Source organism: Hermetia illucens, chromosome 6 (genome assembly GCF_905115235.1).
Source record: "Hermetia illucens chromosome 6, iHerIll2.2.curated.20191125, whole genome shotgun sequence".
Lineage (NCBI taxonomy): Eukaryota > Metazoa > Arthropoda > Insecta > Diptera > Stratiomyidae > Hermetia > Hermetia illucens.
In genome coordinates this window covers 99,166,259-99,186,044 of record NC_051854.1, presented here as the reverse complement: position 1 = coordinate 99,186,044, position 19,786 = coordinate 99,166,259, and the positions used below count along the sequence as shown (strand labels likewise).

General features: G+C 45.7%; 1 protein-coding gene across 2 annotated transcripts; it reads right to left on the bottom strand.

Annotated features, from left to right (window-relative positions):
* Window positions 1–5,685: 5,685 nt before the first annotated feature.
* LOC119660444 lies at window positions 5,686–19,507 on the bottom strand. Of its 2 annotated transcripts, none has more exons than XM_038068997.1 (8): window positions 19,210–19,507; window positions 18,898–19,083; window positions 18,639–18,837; window positions 11,181–11,452; window positions 6,656–6,821; window positions 6,308–6,595; window positions 6,042–6,243; window positions 5,686–5,980 (listed from the first exon to the last, which is right to left on the bottom strand). In XM_038068997.1, the coding sequence occupies exons 2-8, from the start codon at window positions 18,909–18,911 to the stop codon at window positions 5,781–5,783; spliced, it is 1,341 nt and encodes a 446-aa protein (XP_037924925.1). In that variant the 5' UTR covers window positions 18,912–19,083; window positions 19,210–19,507; the 3' UTR covers window positions 5,686–5,780. The 2 variants fall into 2 exon arrangements, with proteins under 2 accessions (XP_037924925.1, XP_037924926.1); XM_038068998.1 differs by having other exon boundaries at window positions 18,639–18,748; window positions 19,210–19,504.
* Between the last annotated feature and the right edge of the window lie 279 nt (window positions 19,508–19,786).

The window sequence follows — 19,786 nt, the reverse complement described above, 5'->3', positions numbered from 1 at the left end:
TGGACGACCTAGACTTAGGACTCCTAGGGCTCGGGGTGGACAGCGACGCGCAGGAAAGCGCCATGTCGGAGGAGGAGGGTGACACTCCGACAGTGGAGAAGAGCTCCAAACAATAACGGAGCCAATGGCCAGCACTAGGATAGCCTGCATCTGCAGTGATTGCAAGGGCAAATTCCAAGGAGAACATTGGAATAGTGCTGGCTCAGGAGCCCTGGGTGTACCGGGGGCAGATTCGCGGTCTGCAAGGAGGAGACATGCAGGTAATTTGGGACTCCTCTTGTGAGAAACCAAGAGCTTGCAAATTCTCAAACGTAATTTAAAATACATATGTCTTTCAGAGTTCTTAACCGGGCACCTTGTGGCTATCCAAGTCTCATTGGAAGCCGGGAGGAGCACTCGAGAGGTAGTTGTAGCATCGGGGGCCAGGAGGGGCCGGGAGCCAGGAGCCAGGAGACGAGAGCCGGGCTCCACCGGAACAAGTCGCAAAGCTGACGAAGTATTGCGCGGAGACGGCGTTACCACTTCTTCTCGGCTGCGATGCCAACGCCCACCACGAAGTCTGGGGAAGCAGCGACACTAATCGTAGAGGTGAGTACCTTCTCGAATTTATTCTTAGCAATAAGTTAGAAATATACAACGTAGGAAACACTCCAACATTTGTGACCAGCACCAGACAAGAGGTACTAGATATAACTCTAGGAAATACCCTAATGAACGGGATGGTCAGCAATTGAAGGGTGTCGGATGAACCCTCAATGTCTGATCACAGGATAATCAGATTCGACATTGACGGTAACTCCGAAATAAAAAGAATAATAAGGAATCCCAAAAGAACGGATTGGGAGTCCTACACAACGCACCTGAGCAAGAACATTGCCCACCTTCAAGGGGGCGGTGACATCAGGAGCGAATTGGAATTAGAAACGGTGGTGGAAGACCTCAACACAATCGTCATTGACGCATATGAGGCCAGCTGTCCGGCCAAGACAGTCAAGTCATCAAGGGATGTACCATGGTGGAACAGGAACTTAGCCAGAATGAGAACGGAGGTACGAAAACTCTTTAACCGGGCAAAAAGAACCGGGGACTGGCGGAGGTATAAAAATGCACTGACTGCGTATAGCAACGCGATCAGGGAAGCGAAACGGAACAGCTTTAGGGAATTCTGTGAAGGGATCGAACAGATCACAGAAGCAACCAGGCTGTAAAAGGCTGTAGCCAAAGACGGGGGAATATCCTCTGTCTGCTTGAAAAAGGAAGATGGGACATTCACCGAGAATGAGGAGGACAGGGTACACCTGCTTCTCAGAACTCATTTCCCGGGGTCCTACCCCTCGGCGACAGGCGACAATAATCTGCCTGACACTCCAACAACGAATAAAAGGGGAAGGAAAGAGAGCTGGAAACTAGCAAAAGAGGTATGCTCAGAAGCTAGGCTAAGATGGGCAGTGGGAACTTTTCAACCAATGAAATCTCCCGGAGTAGATGGCATTTTCCCAGCACTTATCCAGAGAGGCCTAGGAATTATCTTAGAGTCTCTTCTGAGGGTGGTAAGGGGGAGCATAGCACTGGGTTACATACCAAGGGCATGGAGACGGGCAAAAGTGGTCTTTATTCCGAAAGCGGGTAAAAAGGATCCTTTTCACCCTAAATCTTTCAGACCAGTCTGCCTAACATCGTTCGTACTCAAAACGGTGGAGAAGGTCATAGACAACTATATTAGAACTAACGTTCTAAAGCGTAATCCCCTACATCACTGTCAACACGCTAACCGGGCAGGAAGGTCAACTGAAACTGCTCTGTATCAGCTGACAGAGGTACTACGGGACGCCATAGAAACAAAAGAAATTGCACTGTGCGCGTTTTTGGATATCGAAGGAGCATTCGACAACACATCGCACACAGAGATACAGGATGCCCTGAGCCGCAAAGGAGTGGGAAACACCGTGGCACTCTGGATGGGCAAAATGCTAGAAAGCAGACAAATAGAGGTACAAACAGGTACAAATTCTATTATCATAAACACCACTCAAGGTTGTCCACAGGGTGGAGTACTATCGCCGCTGATGTGGAGTATGGTAGTGGATGAACTCCTGGACGTGTTAACTAATACTGGAATACAAGTTCAGGGCTACGCGGACGACATTGTTCTAATCTGTAGGGGCAAATATGAAGATACCCTATGTGATAGAATCCAAACTGGATTAAGGGTTACTAGTGCCTGGTGCAGGAAGGTGGGACTGCGGATCAACCCAACCAAAACCACCATAGTACCATTCACTAGGAGGCGTAAGCTGGATCACCTGAAAGCCATAACATTACATGATATGGAGGTGAAACGAGAAACAGAGGTCAAATATTTGGGAATCACGCTAGACCAAAAATTACTCTGGCAGACACATGTCGGAAACACTTGTCGAAAAGCCACAAGGGCTCTGATGCAGGAAAAAATGGGGTTGCAGCCCGAAGATACTACTTTGGATATATACTGCAATAGTAAGGCCAATGATTACCTATGGAGCGATAATCTGGGCAGAAAGAACCCAACTCAGCATACAAGCCAGGGAATTACATAAGCTCCAAAGGCTGGCTTGCGTCTGTATCAGTGGGGCAATGAGGACATGCTCAACGGCATCCCTGGAGGTCCTTCTGGGATTAACCCCTCTCCATCTGCACATACAGATGCAGGCAAGGAGATCAATATTCAAGATGGCCGGTAGTATGAGTGAGGCGGGGAGCTGCCTAAGTCGAAGGAAGATTGATATTCTTTCTAGGCGGTATCCCGAATTACTGATACCGAGGGACAACATGACGACGAGGTTTCACTTCGATAAGAAGTTTGAAATACGTTGGAGTAACAAGGCAAACTGGGAGAGCGTGGCTGCGACATACGGCTTAAACCAACAACTGATTACTTGGTACACTGACGGATCCCTCACAGCAGAGGGAGCGGGTGCCGGTGTCATTGGTCCAAGGAAAATGTACTTTGAGCCAATGGGCAGGTACCCTAGCATATTCCAGGCGGAAATTTACGCCATAGACAAATGTGCCTCCTTTAATCTGCAAAGGAACTACAGGGGGCAGAACATAGCTATTCTCACCGATAGCCAAGCAGCGATCAAGGCACTTAGGTCCAACCAGGTGAACTCTAAACTGGTATGGGAATGCCTTGAGAGACTGAATACACTCGGCTCGTCCAACAAGGTCTGGATACTTTGGGTTCCAGGCCATGCTGGGTTGGAAGGCAATGAGGCAGCGGATGAACTAGCCAAGAAGGGAGTAGGGATGCCTTTACACGGGCCAGAACCCTTCTGTGGAATCGGAAACGGTTTCATGGCTATGAATCTAAGAAACGAAGAGAAACGGTTGAGGGAACTATATTGGGCGGGCCTACCAGGGATGGAGCAGTCCAGGGTGCTTATTGGGGGATACGAACCCATGCGCACAAAGGGATCTACGGACACTGCCTGCAGGTTCTGTGAGGAGGAGGACGAAACCTCTATGCACGTCCTGGGACAGTGTCCGGCACTTGTGCAAAGTAGGTCGATACATCTGGGAGAACACTTAATACCAGATGCAAAGCTGAAACTTCTGGAAGTGGGGAACATACTAAAGTTCCTAACGGTTACAGGCCTGCTTGAAATACTATGATCAACAGGTACACTATAACCAGTAAAAGGGGCACAATAGTTCTTCAAGGACGTGGTGCGACTTTCCCTTAACAGAATAATAATAATGTGTATCTCCGGCAGCGATGTTGCGGTGGAGGGGGCACCGATGTTAGAGGCATTACCAGACCTAAATTCGTCTTCGTTATGATACGTTTTCAGTGGCTAATGAAATTGCTCGTATGCAGTCCTTCCTTAGAATGGTTCGGGATCCTAAGGAGGGTGTGGCGTATTAATGTACATGAATGTGTGAATCTGGTGTTTGATATACATAAAAGCAAGTGAAAAGAAGAGAAGAAACAGGAAGGGCATGCTGGTGCAGGTCGGCATCATGACAGGCCAGCATGCTGAAATAAAGACTATAACATAAATATATATATGGTTGCCATTTACCCCAGCTGGGGTATAGCGCGTCAACCACACCTACGTGCTATCGTTCGTGGTTACCCGATATGCGCTTCAGCTCCCTCCATGGTTTCCTGAAATGCCTGCAAGTTGCTCAAATCGTTTTGAGTTTTTCCTTTATTCATAATTGGGACCAGTGACATAAGGGGATATCTGTGCCAGAGGCAAAATGTCGGAATCGGTGTTGTAGTGGTTTTTCACGAAGTTCAAGAAGCGGAGACACTTCGCATCATCATCATCAACGGCGCAAGAACCGGTATCCGGTCTAGGCCCGCCTTAATAAGAAACTCCAGATACTCCGGTGTTGCACCGAGGTCCACCAATTCGATATCCATAAAAGCTGTCTGGCGTCCTGATCTACGCCATCGCTCCATATCAGGCAGGGTTTGCCTCGAGATATTGCCCTTATAGACTTTCCGGGCTGGATCATTTTCATCCATACGGATTAAGTGACCCGCCCACTGTAACCTGTTGAGCCGGATTTTATGGTATGGTATTTTTATGGTATCGCTCATAGATTTCGTCGCTATGTAGGCTTCGGAATCGCGTAGTCCTAGGTATCTAGGTGCTCCTTATGATCTTGAAACGGTTTGAGCCGGTTAATCTCTTACCAAAACTCTTTGGAGAAGTTACATTCGGAAATGTTCATTCTTGTGTTGCTCCACGAAGCTCTCGTGGCCTCCCTCACTGGGGGTCCAGTTGTCTCTTGCCTCTATGAAGGCTAGGAAGTAGCCCCAGTTCTCAATCCTTCTGAATTGGGGGGGGGGGGGTTTAAGTTTAGGCTGAAAGTTTCTTGTAGTACTATGATGTCAATGTGATTAGAGTTAGCGTAGAATTCGAGGGCAGATTTCAGAAAGTTGTAGCTTGATGAAGTACAAGTCGTTGTTGATATTTAGATTGTTCACAATGCTTTCATAGGCATCTAGAATATCTTGGTCTCGTGAGTTGTTTGTCAGCTGTTTTAGTGTCTTAAGAATTTGCGATACCGTTTTTTGATATTCGGATACGATAAAGTAAGAAGAGCTGTTGAAAACTGGTGTAGAATCTGTGGATTGGGAGAGGCTGTCAGGCCTACTCTGCCTCACCCTGTGTTTTTTGGGTAATTTTATTGCCACGACTTGGGAAAGGTTTTAGTACCGCACAACAATTAGTTAGCATTGGCGTCAAAGTTCTTCAGATGTTTCCGGTGCACGGGTCCGATGATCGGGGATGTGTCTGGGTTAAGGTCCTTGAAAGTGTTGGAGAAAATTTTGTTGGCTTCACCTATAGTGGTGTTTTGAATGGCCATTAGCACTTGCATAAGATATAAGACTTTCCTTGGGAGGCCTCTTCACATTTGACTCTTTTTGTCGTAGCTTAAACATTTTTCATTATTAGACTTTCAGATTTCGTGGTGTGTATCGAATTTCTAGGTTTTGGGATGAAGTATTCAACGGAGATCCTGGTGTATTCCGGAAGCTCAGTTCTGCCGGCTTCATCCATTTGCATATCACACGGCCCCGTCCTCCCCCGTTAGCCCCGTTAGAGGGCATAGAGGGAGAAGGGTTCCCTCGTTTCCCATGTCGCTAGGAAAAAAACTCTGCCAGTAGTTTGAGAAAAGACGAACAACTGATTGTAATAAATTTTGGTTAGTACTTCGCTTCTTTTAGCGGAATCCTCATTTGTAAAGTAAAAAAAATATATTTTGGCACAGAGTCTATATCGTTATCAAAGTAAATGATCAAAATAACCTTCCTCCAAATAAATAGGCATTAAATCTTTTAACAATGCAACAAATTGTTCGTCCTTGAATGACTGGATTATGAAATTGCGATCCGCCATGAAAGTATCTATATCCATGCCTTCAGTGTTAGTGGATGTTTCGTCGACAGCCATAAATGGAGCGGATACAATGAGTACATATAGCTCTAAAAAGGAGAATAAATTAAGTAAACTTCTCAAAAAAATGTTAGAGGTCTACAAGTATACCTAAAGATTGTCTTCGCTTTAGATCTGTTTCAAGTTGTGCAAATGTTGGAGTCTCTCCCTGGTATCCTAGTTTCTGTAATGTCCTGGTGAAAACATCAAAATAGTGTCGTATGGCGTCAGTACGATTTCTAGGAGGGATTTCACTTGCTATGTATGCAACGTCGACGGCAGGCGAGCCCCAGTGACATAGTTGGTAATCAACCTGCAGTTTCAAGGTAAATTATCATTTTTGAATCGTATATCTCCTCTACAGCTTTTCAACTTACAAAAACAATGTCGCTTCCATTCTCCGTCGTTTTTACCATCATATTTTTAGCATACAAGTCACCGTGATTTAGGACATTGTATGATCCTGGCTCATTGATGACTTGAATGCATTTATCTATGAGCGCCTTATTGGATAATGCTTTTAATTTCGGAGAGTACTCTTCCAGACCAGGAATATCTTTCATTACTTCAGCTAGAAGATCTTTTGCATTGGCGAATAGGAAAACGTCTTCTATGTCGGGCATGTTCAAGAAAACTCCTTTGAATTTACTCACATCTGTGTTTCCCTGCGAAAAGGTTCCGATAAATTGCTTTTATTCAATTCTCTGTTATAGACCTATACTTACATCTGCATGCATTTTGAACGTGGTTGCATGAAGCAAAGCCAATTTATTGAACATTGCCTCACACTCTTCCGCTGAAAGATAATTTCGCGAAGGAGTGCTGTAGCCAAATTGTTTCAGATCCTGGAGAACGAGATTCTTCTGCGGTTCAGATGACTGATAAAATATCCTACAATATTTAATGCATAACTTGAAATCATCATCATCAACAGCGCAACAACCGGTATCCGGTCTAGGCCTGCCTTAATAAGGAACTCCAGACATCCCGGTTTTGCGCCGAGGTCCACCAATTCGATATCCCTAAAAGCTGTCTAGCGTCCTGACCTACGCCATCGTTCCATCTTAGGCAGGGTCTGCCTCGTCTTCTTTTTCTACCATAGATATTGCCCTGATAGACTTTCCGGGTGGGATCATCCTCATACATACGGATTAAGTGACCCGGCCACCGTAATCTATTGAGCCGGATTTTATCCACAACCGGACGGTCATGGTATCGCTCATAGATTTCGTCATTGTGTAGGCTACGGAATCGGCCATCCTCATGTAGGGGGCCAAAAATTCTTCTGAGGATTCTACAGGAATACAGTTGCTCAACAAACAGTCCTCGACCTTAGCCGCCATTCAACGCGCCGTTGAGCCTTCTGCTTTGGTACCGAAGTCAAATGGATTCCCTCTACCGGCGGCTTCTACTGTATCTACTGTACCTCCAGCTGTGTCTACATCTCCTTCTGCCAAGGACGACCATACGAAGCCCCCCGATTCAGCCCAATCACTGAATTCCGCCGAAAACGTGAACCGCAACACTGGTGCAGAGCCAAAAATGCAGCGATCGACGTCGTCATCTGCGTGTTCCCGACGGCTCAGGAATCCGTTAGACGAGACTGTGACTTCCGAAAAGGCGCTTTCTACTGTGCATAACAATGTAGCCTCAACATCATCTCAGGAGTCTATGCACCAGGCCTCTCAATCTGTGTTGAATTCGCCTGCAATGCCCTCCTACATCAGGGTTGCTTCCACTGGTTCTACATCCCTAATCCAGCGGCCCCCATGCGACGAGTTACGGTCCACCGAGCCTCCGATCCTGTCTCGCTCCATCGCGCCTACGACGGGACAATATCCGCAGCCTCCTCAGCAAGTTTCGAATCGGAACACAGCCGCCCCACTTTCTGATATCGTTCCTGTCGCCAACGAAGCTCTGCTTCCCGCTACCGCCATATATTCTGGCACTTCATCCATCCATACCAGTGGCCCCAAGTTAAAGGTGGCGTCCCCACCTAAACAGCTCTTCATCTTCAGGCTACCGTTCACAACTTCTACGGACGATGTTCTGGAGTATATACGGAGCAAAGTTGGTTTACTCTCTCCTCTGTCCTGCATTAAACTCACAAAAGACGACAACACCGACCGGGTGATTGCATCTTTCAAGGTTACTTATCTACATGAAGTTGATGTCCTCGGCAACCTTTCTTTCTGGCCTGAAGGTGTATTCATCAAGCGGTATAAGCGCCCCAATTCGCGGGTAAATTTCAGGGCAACCCGCCTGCCTCTCCGAGCTATATAACTGGATCCATGTTCACTGTCCGTCTGTTTTATCAGAACGTCAGGGGTTTAAGAACCAAGCTGGGGGCCTTCAATTTATCCGCGTTGGCTCAGCAACACCATGCCATCTGTATCTCCGAAACCTGGCTAGACGATGCCATATTATACTCCGAGCTCCCCGAAGGATACTCCACTTTCCGCTGCGGTGGAGTCCTAATTGCTATAAAAGATTCACCTCCCGCTGAACTCGTCTTCTCCTCCTCTGGCTTTCCTTTTGATTGTGTTGCTCTTCGTGTCTCCCCGCCCAACTTCCTCCCGTTCATTGTTTCTTGTGTATATGTCCCCTGTGCTAGCCCTTCTCACCTGTATGAAGAATTGTTTGACAGTTTGTCTGAACTCCTTACCGTCAGATTCACTTCCCTCCCTTTCTTGCTTTGTGGAGATTTCAACCTCCCCATGCTCAACTGGCCTAATCATCCTAGCCTTCCAATTCCTTCCAACAACCACTCCCATTCTTCCCTCCCACTTTCTTCCTCTATGTATACTTGCTTTGCCTTGAATTTCAATACCACCAAAAACTCCTTGGGTCGCACTCTCCATCTTTTCCTTTCCAACCTCCCCGAGCGCCACCTCTCTTTATTTCCTGGCACATCCCCGTATGTAAAAACCGACGCTCACCATCCAGCGGTTGAATTTGAAGCGAAGCTCCCTCGTTCAAAACCCAAAACCAAGCGTCAACCCACTAAGTTCAACTTCCGCAAAGCCAATTTTGACGGTCTGAACTCAGCTCAGGGTATATATATTAAGTAATTCATCGTGTGATCAAGCTCTTAACACCTTCTACAATATCCTCTCTGATCTCCTCTCCTGTTATGTCCCTTCTTCTCATCCCTACCTACGTTCGTACCCAACTTGGTTCACAACGGAACTTCATATTAACATTCGCTTGAAACATATACTGCGGAAGAAGTTTCGGGCTTCTAAACATGACGCCGACCTTGCTCATTTTAAGGCTATACGATCTACTGTGAAGTCAATGGTCAGAAAGGCGCGTACCTATTGAGCGTCGAAGCCGCCCTTGCCCGCGGTAACTTAAAACCCTTTTGATCTCACGCTCGCAACTCTCGTAATCCAACTCAATCAGTCCCTTCTTCTATCAGCTTCGCTGACTCCACTGCCAACTCCCCACAATAATCCTGCGACCTTCTCTGCACCTACTTCTCTTCAGTGTTTTCTGCCTCGAGCCCTTCACCGTCTACACCTTTCATAACCACAGACTCCTCCGAATCACTAGCCATTCCTCTCCTTACGCCTTCCTTGGTTGAGTTCCTCATTGGTAACCTTGACCCCAATGTCGGACCTGGCCCCGATGGGCTTCCTAATCTCTTCCTCCTTAACTGTAGAAAACACATTTCCCTCCCCCTGTGTATAATCTATAACAAAAGTCTAGACGAATGCTACTTTCCCCGTCTCTGGAAAGAGGCCCTTATCATTCCTATCCTCAAGAGCGGAGACCCTTCCCTTGCTGTGAACTACCGCCCCATTTCTCTTCTCTCCTCTTGCTCCAAAATCCTAGAAAGATACGTCAACGACTGGTTGACCACGCACTTCGGTCACCTCATTGTCAAAGAGCAGCATGGTTTCGTGAAACATAGATCAACGGCTTTAAATCTTCTGGTCTTTACCAACTTTGTTGTTAAACGCTTGAATTCACGACGGGAGGTACATGCTGTTTATACTGATTTCTCCAAAGCCTTTGACACCGTTGACCATAACATTCTCCTCTCTAAAGTTTCTTCGCTAGACTTCCCTCCCTCAGTCATCTCCTGGCTTTCCTCCTATCTCTCATACCGTTCCTGCAAAGTTTCTTTTCATGGTCACTCATCTGGTTCCTTCTCTCCTTCCTCTGGTGTTCCCCAAGGCTCTAGACTTGGCCCCCTACTCTTCATGTTTTTTATCAACGACCTCGCCTCCATCCTCACCTGTTCGTATTTGCTTTACGCAGACGACCTTATTTGCCTCTGTTTCGTCTCCATTGGACTGTGCTCTCTTACAATCTAACCTTGATAATTTAGCCCGTTGGTGTTCGGTCAACAAGCTAACACTGAATGTCAACAAATGCCACTGGATGCGCTATTCCCTTAAACCCTCCCCATCATCCTTTTCCTATTCTCTCAGTGGTCAACCTCTTTCACTACTGACCTCCTTCAAAGACCTGGGTGTGATATTCGACGATAAACTTCGTTTCAATTCCCACTTCGTTGACATCACCAATAGAGCTTCCAAAATGTCTGGTTTTATCCTACGTTCCTCGTCCGACTTTACCTCAATCCAGCCCTCTTTAATACTCTTCAATTCCCTTGTCAAAAACATCCTTGAATATTGCTGTGTAGTCTGGTCCCCCTACCGCATCCGTGACGGCCGCGCTCTTGAAGCTGTACAACGCAAATTCACCCGGTCCCTCTTTTATAAAAAGAACCTTCCACGGGCTGATTATCCGTCACGACTCCGCACCCTCAATCTCCCCTCCCTACAGCAACGCCGTATCTTCCTTGATATGTGTACTCTTTTCAAACTCTACAATGGTCTGATGGACTGCTCCGCCAACTCGGATATTACTCTCCGTATCACCTCGTCTCATGACACACGTAATGCGGACATTTTTGATGTGCCCTTCGCCGAGCTCGAGATTTACTTTCACTCTCCGATCCCGAGGTTTTGCCGGTCCTACAATGCCCTACAGCTTGGTTCCTTTGACTCTATGTCCCTCTCTAGCTTTAAGCGCAAAATATGCCATTTACTTGCTCCTCCCTCTGAGGACAATATGTAGTAAGAAATTTGATTTCTGTGTATTGTCCTCATTAAATAAATAAATAAATAAATAAATCCCCTTTTCCTAGACCGTTGTTGATGTCGAATGGTCTTGAGAGTGATCCTGCTGCTTTTTTCCTTTCCTTCCTTTTCCTATAATTATAAATATTGACCTCACCTTGCTCCTAGTATATCCTGGCAATTGATATCTCTTAACATTTTGTGGCAAACTGGTAGCACTTTTGAGAAAATGGATCCTTCAAATGCGAATATATCGTAGCACTCAGCTATATCTTTCTTCAGTCCATCCTCTGTGGGCAACGTTTTTATAATTAGAGATATATCACCATTATCCAGCGAGTCAGAAGAATATGTGATACGAGTGCGAAATATCAAACTGGTAAAGTGATCAGTGGCACTCGCAGCCGGGCAAATTGTGTAGCTCTTTATCTGTTTGGAAAAAATGGAGATGATAAAAATAAATAATAATTGTTGCAGTGCTTCTAATAAAAGTAGGCAAAATCTGGAGTAAGTTGATAATGATGACGGTTCAGAAACTATGTAGAATAGACACCCTTCAAATCTAGCTCATAAGAAGACTCTCTTTTAACGAATGGAAATCTACTTCCGCCGCCTATGATAGCATAGTCAGGGAAAAACTGTACACGGCCATGATAGAATTCGGTATCCCGACGAAATTAATAAGACTGACTAGGCTGACCTTGACCAATGTGCGAGGCCAGATAAAATCAGCAGGATCACTCTCAAGACCATTCGACATCAACAACGGTCTAAGACAAGGGGATGCCCTATCATGCGTCCTTTTTAACCTGGCCCTTGAGAAAGTGATCCGTGATGCCCAGGTAAATGCAAGAGGTGTGTGTGTGTGTGTGTGAATGGTGGGGTAGAAGCTACAGCTTCTGAGCACTCAGGCCGTGTTGGCCCATTGTACTCGCGTCCCCCGTCTAACGGAATATTCCGGATTCGTTCACGTATCGCAGGATTTCCGTTAGTGGATGTGATGCTACCCATCGCATTTGGAGAACATCGGCACCAAAGATCTGATGCCTGATGCGTCCATAGGCGGGGCATTCACATAGGAAATGCTCCGTGGATTCCGCTTCCTCATTACAGGAGGGACACGTATCATCTTCGGTAATTCCTATTCTGAACATATGCCCAGCTAGTGAATTATGGCCTGTCAGAATGCCCACAATACACCTGCAAGTCCTCCTGCTTTTCGACAGGATAAACTTTGCGGTACGTATGTTGGGTTCCGGCAGGAAAAGTTTGGTGTGTCGAGCAGCATTTAGGCTCTGCCACCTGTCATTATGGGAAACTTGTTCCCAGTTTTTGAAAACAGATTTAGCCAATGCCACTGATACTCCAATTGCTGGCTCCGGTCCCGGCATAGGGGAAATTGACCCCTCTTTCGCTAAAGCGTCCGAGATTTCATTTCCCTCTATGCCACAGTGACCAGGTACCCAGAGTAGTTTCACCGTATTGAATCTAGACATAGAGTTCAAACGGTTTCTGCATTCCTGGATGATTTTCGAGGTGATCAACGGACTGCTCAATGCCCTCAGTGCAGCATGACTGTCACTGCAGATTGCGATGCACCTGCCCTTCAACCGCTCGTCAATCACCCAGTTTGCCACCCTTAGGATCGCATAAACTTCGGCTTGACAAACCGTTGCATATTGTCCCAAAGGAAAAGCCCACTTCTCGTTTTTATTCGAGAGGTAGACTCCGGCTCCAGAACCCTCTTCTGTTTTTGAGCCATCGGTGTAGAAGACTTCCGTATATCCCGCCATGCATTCCTCTGGGTCTTCCCAGTCCTCTCTACGCTTCAGGGTAACTACATATCTTCTACCAAACAGATGTATGGGGATACGAGAATCGCAAGGCATTGTAAGAACTAGATTCAGTCCTCCCAGTAACTCTTTCAATGCTCTGTGCCCCCCATATCCGTTGTTTTCCCATAGATCTAATCGAACTAGTCTATGAGCTGTTCTCATTGCAGTGCTTTGAATAAATATATCCAGGGGCGGCAAATTGAGTAGTGCATTCAGAGCTGCGCGGATGTCGTGCTCTTGGCACCAGTGATACCCAGACACACAGTTCTTTGCAGTGCGGCTAGTTTACGGCGAAAACCTTTTTGTCTCACCTTAACCCACCACACTACGGATGCATATACGAACATTGGCCTAATGATGGCAACATATATCCACATTACCACATGAGGCCTGAGTCCCCATGTCGAGGCAAAGGTCCATCTGCACAGCCCATAAGCTGTGAGAGCTCGATTCATCTTTACCTCAACATGTTTGTTCCAAAGAAGATTTTTTTATCTAGAGTGACCACCAGATATTTCACTTCTTCGGAGAGTTGAAGGGTAGTACCCCTCATCTCAGGGAGGCAAAATCCATCCAGTTTTCTCCTTTTTGTGAATAAAACCATTGTGGTTTTATTTGGATTAACTGACAAACCATGTCTAAGGCACAAGCTGTCTATCAAATCAACGGCACGCTGTATATTCCTACACACCGTTCCAAGATCCCGATCAACAGCAAGTACAGCCCCGTCATCAGCATAAGCTTGAGCGTGTATTGGCAAATTTTGCAGTTCGCATAGCAGTGAGTCGATCAACACTGTGGAGTACAGAAGCGGCGAAAGCACACCTCCTTGGGGGCAGCCCTTCGTTGTTTCCGTAGTCAGGTAGCGATCGACCCCTACCTAAGCGCACAGCAATCTTTGCGTTAGCATAGCATGGATCCACTTAATTAAAGCATCATCAACACCATGCGCTCTGGCGGCATCACAAAGTTTTTGAAAAGGCGCACAGTCAAAAGCCCCTTCAATGTCCACGAACACCCCCATCGCGTACTCACCATTTAAAGTTGCATCCTCTATCTTTGTGACCAAAGAATGAAGAGCAGACTCACAGGACTTTCCACGTTGGTAAGCATGTTGGTTTTCACTAAGTGGGTGTGACCTAAGTGCGTTTCCACGAATGTGACGCTCCACCAGTCTCTCCAAACCTTTCAGCAAGAATGAAGTCAAGCTGATCTGTCTGAAGTTCTTTGGATTAGAATAGTCATCTTTCCCAGGTTTCGGTATGAAAACTACCTTAACCTGTTGCCAAGAAGAAGGCACGTAGCCCAGAGCAAGACATCCTCGAAAAATATTTCTTAGAGGTCGCTCTAAATGCTCCATACCCTCCTTTAGCATTGCCGGATAGATGCCATCCATGCCAGGTGCTTTGAAATGTTCAAAGGACAGTATGGCAGCTCTCACCTTTTCATGGGTAACAACCTCTTTCGCAGTGTTCCAGTTCCCCTTGCAACACTTGCGTGTTGAAGGGGTTGCAAGAACCGTCAACTCTCCCCCTACCACTTCTCTCACCCGTTCTCCCGGGTGGTGTACTTCCAGGAGGGTCTGTACTGAGTCCAGTCTGGAGCTCGTAAAGTACCGTCGGGTTTTCTAAGAAAATCCAACTTGACCGACTCATCCCTTTTGAGGACTCTGCATAGCCTTGAAGTCTCCCTTTCGCCTTCCAGTTCCTCACAGTACCCTCTAAAGGAGTCTCGTTTCGAGCACCTCACGAGCCTCTTATATTCACGTTGTGAGTTCCTGAAATTTAACCAGTCTTCGTTCTTGTTACTTTTGCAAGCACGATTTGGAAGTCGCCTGGTTGATTTCCTGAGTTTTTGCAGTTCTCGGTTCCACCAAGGAACTGTTTTACCGCTTTGGCCTCGGGAAATAGGACAAGCCTCTTCATAGCACTCTAAAAGTGTGCAGTTCAGAGTTTTCAATTCATCTTCCAGCACCAACGGAGTCCTTAGTCGCCTAGGGAACTGTACTTTATTGCCAAGAAATTCATTGAACTTTGCCCAATCCGTTTTCCTAGGGTTCCGTCTTTGTACTGCAGACTGTTCGCCCGCAATAGTCAGATTGAATTCTATGATAGATATCGGTGATCTGACAGTGAGACCTCGTCTAGCACTCGCCAGTGTGTAATCAACTCTAACAATTTTGGGGTACAGATTGTTAGGTCAATTACTTCGCTTCTTCTCGGTCCCACGAACGTAGGGGCGCACCCTACGTTTGCAGTCATAAGACCAGCTGAAGTGATGAAATCAAATAGCTTCTCTCCTCTTGGATTGCATTTGCTACTGCCCCAACAAATATGTTGAGCATTCCGCATCGCAACCTATTAACAGTTCGAGACCACTTTATTCTGCATACGCCACCAGTTACACCAAGTGGTTCATCAACTTGTGCTCAAGGTATGGGACAGCGAATCAATGCCTGACGATTGGCAAAGAGCCATTATCTGTCTCATACATAAAAAGGGAGATATCACACAGTGCAGCAATTATAGAGGTATCACGTTGCTGAGTACCATCTATAAGATATTCTCCACTATCTTGCTAGGCCGGATAGCCCTATACGCCCAGAACATCATTGGCCCATACCAAAGAGGCTTCACTCCAGGCAAATCAGCAACAGATCAGATTTTCTCTCTACGGCAACCGATGGAAAAACTGTTGGAATATGGACAACAGTTGCACCATCTGTTCATCGACTTTAAAGCCGCCTATGATAGCATAGCCAGGGTAAAACTGTACACGGCCATGAGAGAATTCGGTATCCCGACGAAATTAATAAGACCAGATAAAAGCAGCAGGATCACTCTCAAGACCATTCAACATCAACAACGGTCTACGACGAGGGGATGCGCTATCATGCGTCCTCTTTAACCTGGCCCTCGAGAAAGTGATCCGTGATGCCGAGGTGAATGCAAGAGGTACGATCCTCTTCAAGTCCACCCAACTACTGGCCTATGCTGACGATATCGACATCATGGGAAGAACGACCCGAGATGTACAAACTACCTTCATCCAGATCGAGCAGGCGGTAATCGGCGCGAGATCTTGGGCTGCACATCAATGAAGGCAAGACAAAATATATGGTGGCAACGTCAGCACCGAAGACGAATCAACCAACAACATCAAACCGCACTGGTCAATCAGGAAGAATAAGGATAGCAGAATACAACTTTGAGGGTCGAAAATCACAACCAATAACAGCTATGACGATGAAATCCGCGCACGGTTGTTGTCAGCCGACAGAGCCTATTTCAGATTACAAAGACTGTTCCGCTCGAAACGTCTCACCATAGGGTCAAAGCTCTTACTGTACAAGACTATGATCTTGCCAGTCCTCATGTATTCCTCGGAGACTTGGGTTCTTAGCAAGAAGAATTGCGAATGTTTGGTCGCGTTCAAGAGAAGAATCCTCCGAAGAATTTTTGGCCCCCTACATGAGGATGGACGATTCCGTAGCCTACGCAATGACGAAATCTATGAGCGATACCATGACCGTCCGGTTGTGGATAAAATCCGTCTGAATAGGTTACGGTTGGCGGGTCACTTAATCCGTATGGATGAGGATGATCCCACCCGGAAAGTCTATAAGGGCAATATCTATGGTAGAAAAAGAAGACGAGGCAGACCCTGCCTAAGATGGAGCGATGGCGTAGGTCAGGACGCCAGACAACTTTTAGGGATATCGAATTGGTGGACCTCGACGCAAAATAGGGATGTCTGGAGTTCCTTATTAATGTAGGCCTAGACCAGATACCGGTTGTTGCGCCGTTGATGATGATGATGAAATCTACTTCTGCTTCATGAAGTATAATTAATTTTTTTATCGTATGAGGATTACCTTTGCCTTTCCTCTTCCTTAGCCCCGCAAAACTCCCACATATTAGTGACACCCTCCAGAATAATGGCTTGAGGATGTTAACGAAGGGAAGGAACCTCAGTGGCCGTCTCAATGATTATCTAAGGCAGAAGAGACATGGATCGAGACTGTGATCCTCCGTGGATCTCTCGACGAGGGGGAGGGGGGGGGGCACTTGGCCTGTGCTAGTGTTCTTTCTGTGTTGCTATATGGGAGTAGTGCATGGAAAGTGACCCCCCATTTTTATTCAAAAGCTCCAAGCCTTCAACAACACTTGTCCGTGACGTGTCATCGGTGTACGTAGGCCTGATATTTTTTTGTACAAAGAACTTTGTCTGGGCACAGGCTAGTTACCTATCGATGATGTGATGAGAACGCGGTAGTGACAATGGATAGGTCATACATTAAGGAGGGAAATGCAGATGGCCGATGAGTTTGTAGCGCCAAGAAAATTTGGCGGAGATCAGTAGAGAAGGAGTGCGGGCGCCACGGGAAGTTCTGGGAAGAGTTGAAGTGCATTTCAACGAACCGTGTTCAAAGTGGTGTAGGTATGATTATTGCGCTATGTTCCACCAAGAGGTAAATGGCAACCATATACATATATCGCTTTGTCAAAACCTGCGGAACTACTGGCGCAATACACGCTGCGCGGTTACTCATGGAGAAACACCATGAGAACCATCGCCTTCTTTACATTGCCTTTCTGGATCTAGAGAAAGCGTTTGACCGTGTGCCACACGAACACATCTGGTATGCTTTACGACAACATTTAGTGCCAGAAGAACTCGTGCGCTGGGTTCAATTGCTCTACCACGATCCGAAAAGTAAAGTTCGAAGTATGGCGGGAGTATCAAAACCGCTTCGTGTCTTTGTTGGTGTTCATCAAGTAAGCACCCTCTCACCACTCCTCTTGTTCTTGTTATGGGCACCGTCACACGGGATATCCAACGTCTAGCGCTCTACACACTGCTTTATGCAGATGATGTTTTCAAAAACTAAATTTTTGACGACCGATCCCCATGAAACAGGCATAATCAGCAGCGGCAGTGATCTGCCTAGAACTGAGCGATGTAAATACCTTGGGTCAACGCTATCAGCTAATGGATAACTGCGTTATGAAATTGCCTCACGCATTAACGTAACCTGGATGAAGTGGCGTTCCACAACTGGTGTTCTTTGTGATCGACGTATCAACGAACGTCTTAAATTTAAAATTTACTGCAATGTCGTCCGTCCTGTCGCTCTCTATGGTTTTGAGTGTTGGCCAACTATAAAAGACAATGAACGACGTCTTGCGGTAATGGAGACGAAGATGTTGCGTTGGATTAGTGGCGTGACACGTTTTGATCACATTCGAAATGAGGATATCCGCAGTCGTTATGTGGTTGCACCGATCGTGGAAAAATTACGAGAGGCATCTTCGATGGTATGGTCACGCAATTCGTTCAACGAGAATTCCCTTCCCAAGATTGGTCTGAACATCGATGGTAAACGACCAAAAGGCAGGCCGAAACAACGGTGGCTTGATACGCTGGATGGGGATTTAAAAGCATCGAGATTGCACCCAGATCAGGCATTTGATAAAATAAAATAGCGAAACCTATCACGACGAGCCGACAGCTAGCGGTGTCGCTTAATTTAGTAGCATTTGCTAGAGAGAACCACTGGAACATCTTGACTACGTCCCCACACAATATTGTTACACTCGTAAACCACATACTGAAAAGCTTTCCGCTTTCTGAGTGCATACACCAAAAATTGAAGCTGTGAGTGACTAACGATAGAGAGCATCTTTATTAGGAAAGTCCTAAATGTGCATTTCTTTAGATACGAGTATATATATATATATAATTCTAGATATTTTATTTATAATCTTGATATCACTAACCTGGATTGTCTCTTTCAAATCGGTTTCCAAGACTCGTTTCAGATAATCACTATCAATCCATGCTGGTGGTACCAGTTCGTCTTTACTGTAACCCATCTTGTCGACTAAATCTGCACGAATATTCTTTAGTTTTCGTATGAAATTTTTCGTAGACTGTGATGAGCTTTCATTCGAATCGGGAAGGCTAGACACAACAGCTCTGCTCGCAAGCTTAGTAATAAGAAGCATTCAGATTCTCTTGATTGCATTACAGACTTACATTACTACTTCCATTTTAAAGCTCCAATCAATAAATATTTACGTATCTATCTATCATATCCGGACACTGATTTTGATTGACTGCAACAATCAGCCAGTATGCTAGGTAAACAGTCGTATGGGGTCACGTGGTTTATCTTACGCTTTATGATAACCGGTTCCCATCGAATCAAAAACTAGTCACTTACTAAAAAAAAATGTTAATTGCGATTATCAACACACTAGGTAAGGGAAATTCGGGTCTTAAACTGAATAGAACGAAATAGGAAAAAAGGTCCTTTACGTGGCCTAATAACCGTCCGTCATTGCTTACCTGCTTCCATAATGCATATTAAATATGTCCTGATCCTATTAATTAATTTTGCTATTATTTCCTGTCCACATGCGTTTGATTAAATCCGGATTCATGGTCCGAGGCAAGATTAGCTATGAATTGGGTAGTTGATTTGGAGAGTCCGTTTAGATTGGCAATGCTCAGGATATGTTGGCAATTTTAAGACCTTGATCTGTCAATTGCAGACTCAAAAGCAGACTTCACTTGGCTTCTGATTCCACCCATTGCAATTAAGCTAAGTTAGTTAAGCTAAACTTTTTTAAGCTAGAACTTGAGTAATAATGTAATAGGGTAAGACACTTGAAAAAATGAAAAACTGGCCTCTGATTTCGTCAGTAGTTGTCATCAACATGTGATTAAATACGACATATTACTGCAGTCCATGTTCTGCACGACGATAATATTGTTTGTCCAGCGTGGTTGCTGGGAATGAGTGTGATTATTGATTATTTTGTATGAAAGGCCCTTATCATAGTTTACAGAATAATAGTTGCACTGCCAAGACAATTCAAGGGTTTCAGATAATTTTGAAACGATAAAATCGAGTGTCAACATA

What these genes read in the sequence shown, in the direction of transcription:
- LOC119660444 (XM_038068997.1), bottom strand. An exon ending in CAGGATATACTAGGAGCAAG is followed by an intron (nt 6,822 to 11,180) that starts GTGAGGTCAATA and finishes TAAATATTGTAG; the next exon opens with GATATTTTATCAGTCATCTG. An exon ending in CGTTCAAAATGCATGCAGAT is followed by an intron (nt 6,596 to 6,655) that starts GTAAGTATAGGT and finishes ACCTTTTCGCAG; the next exon opens with GGAAACACAGATGTGAGTAA.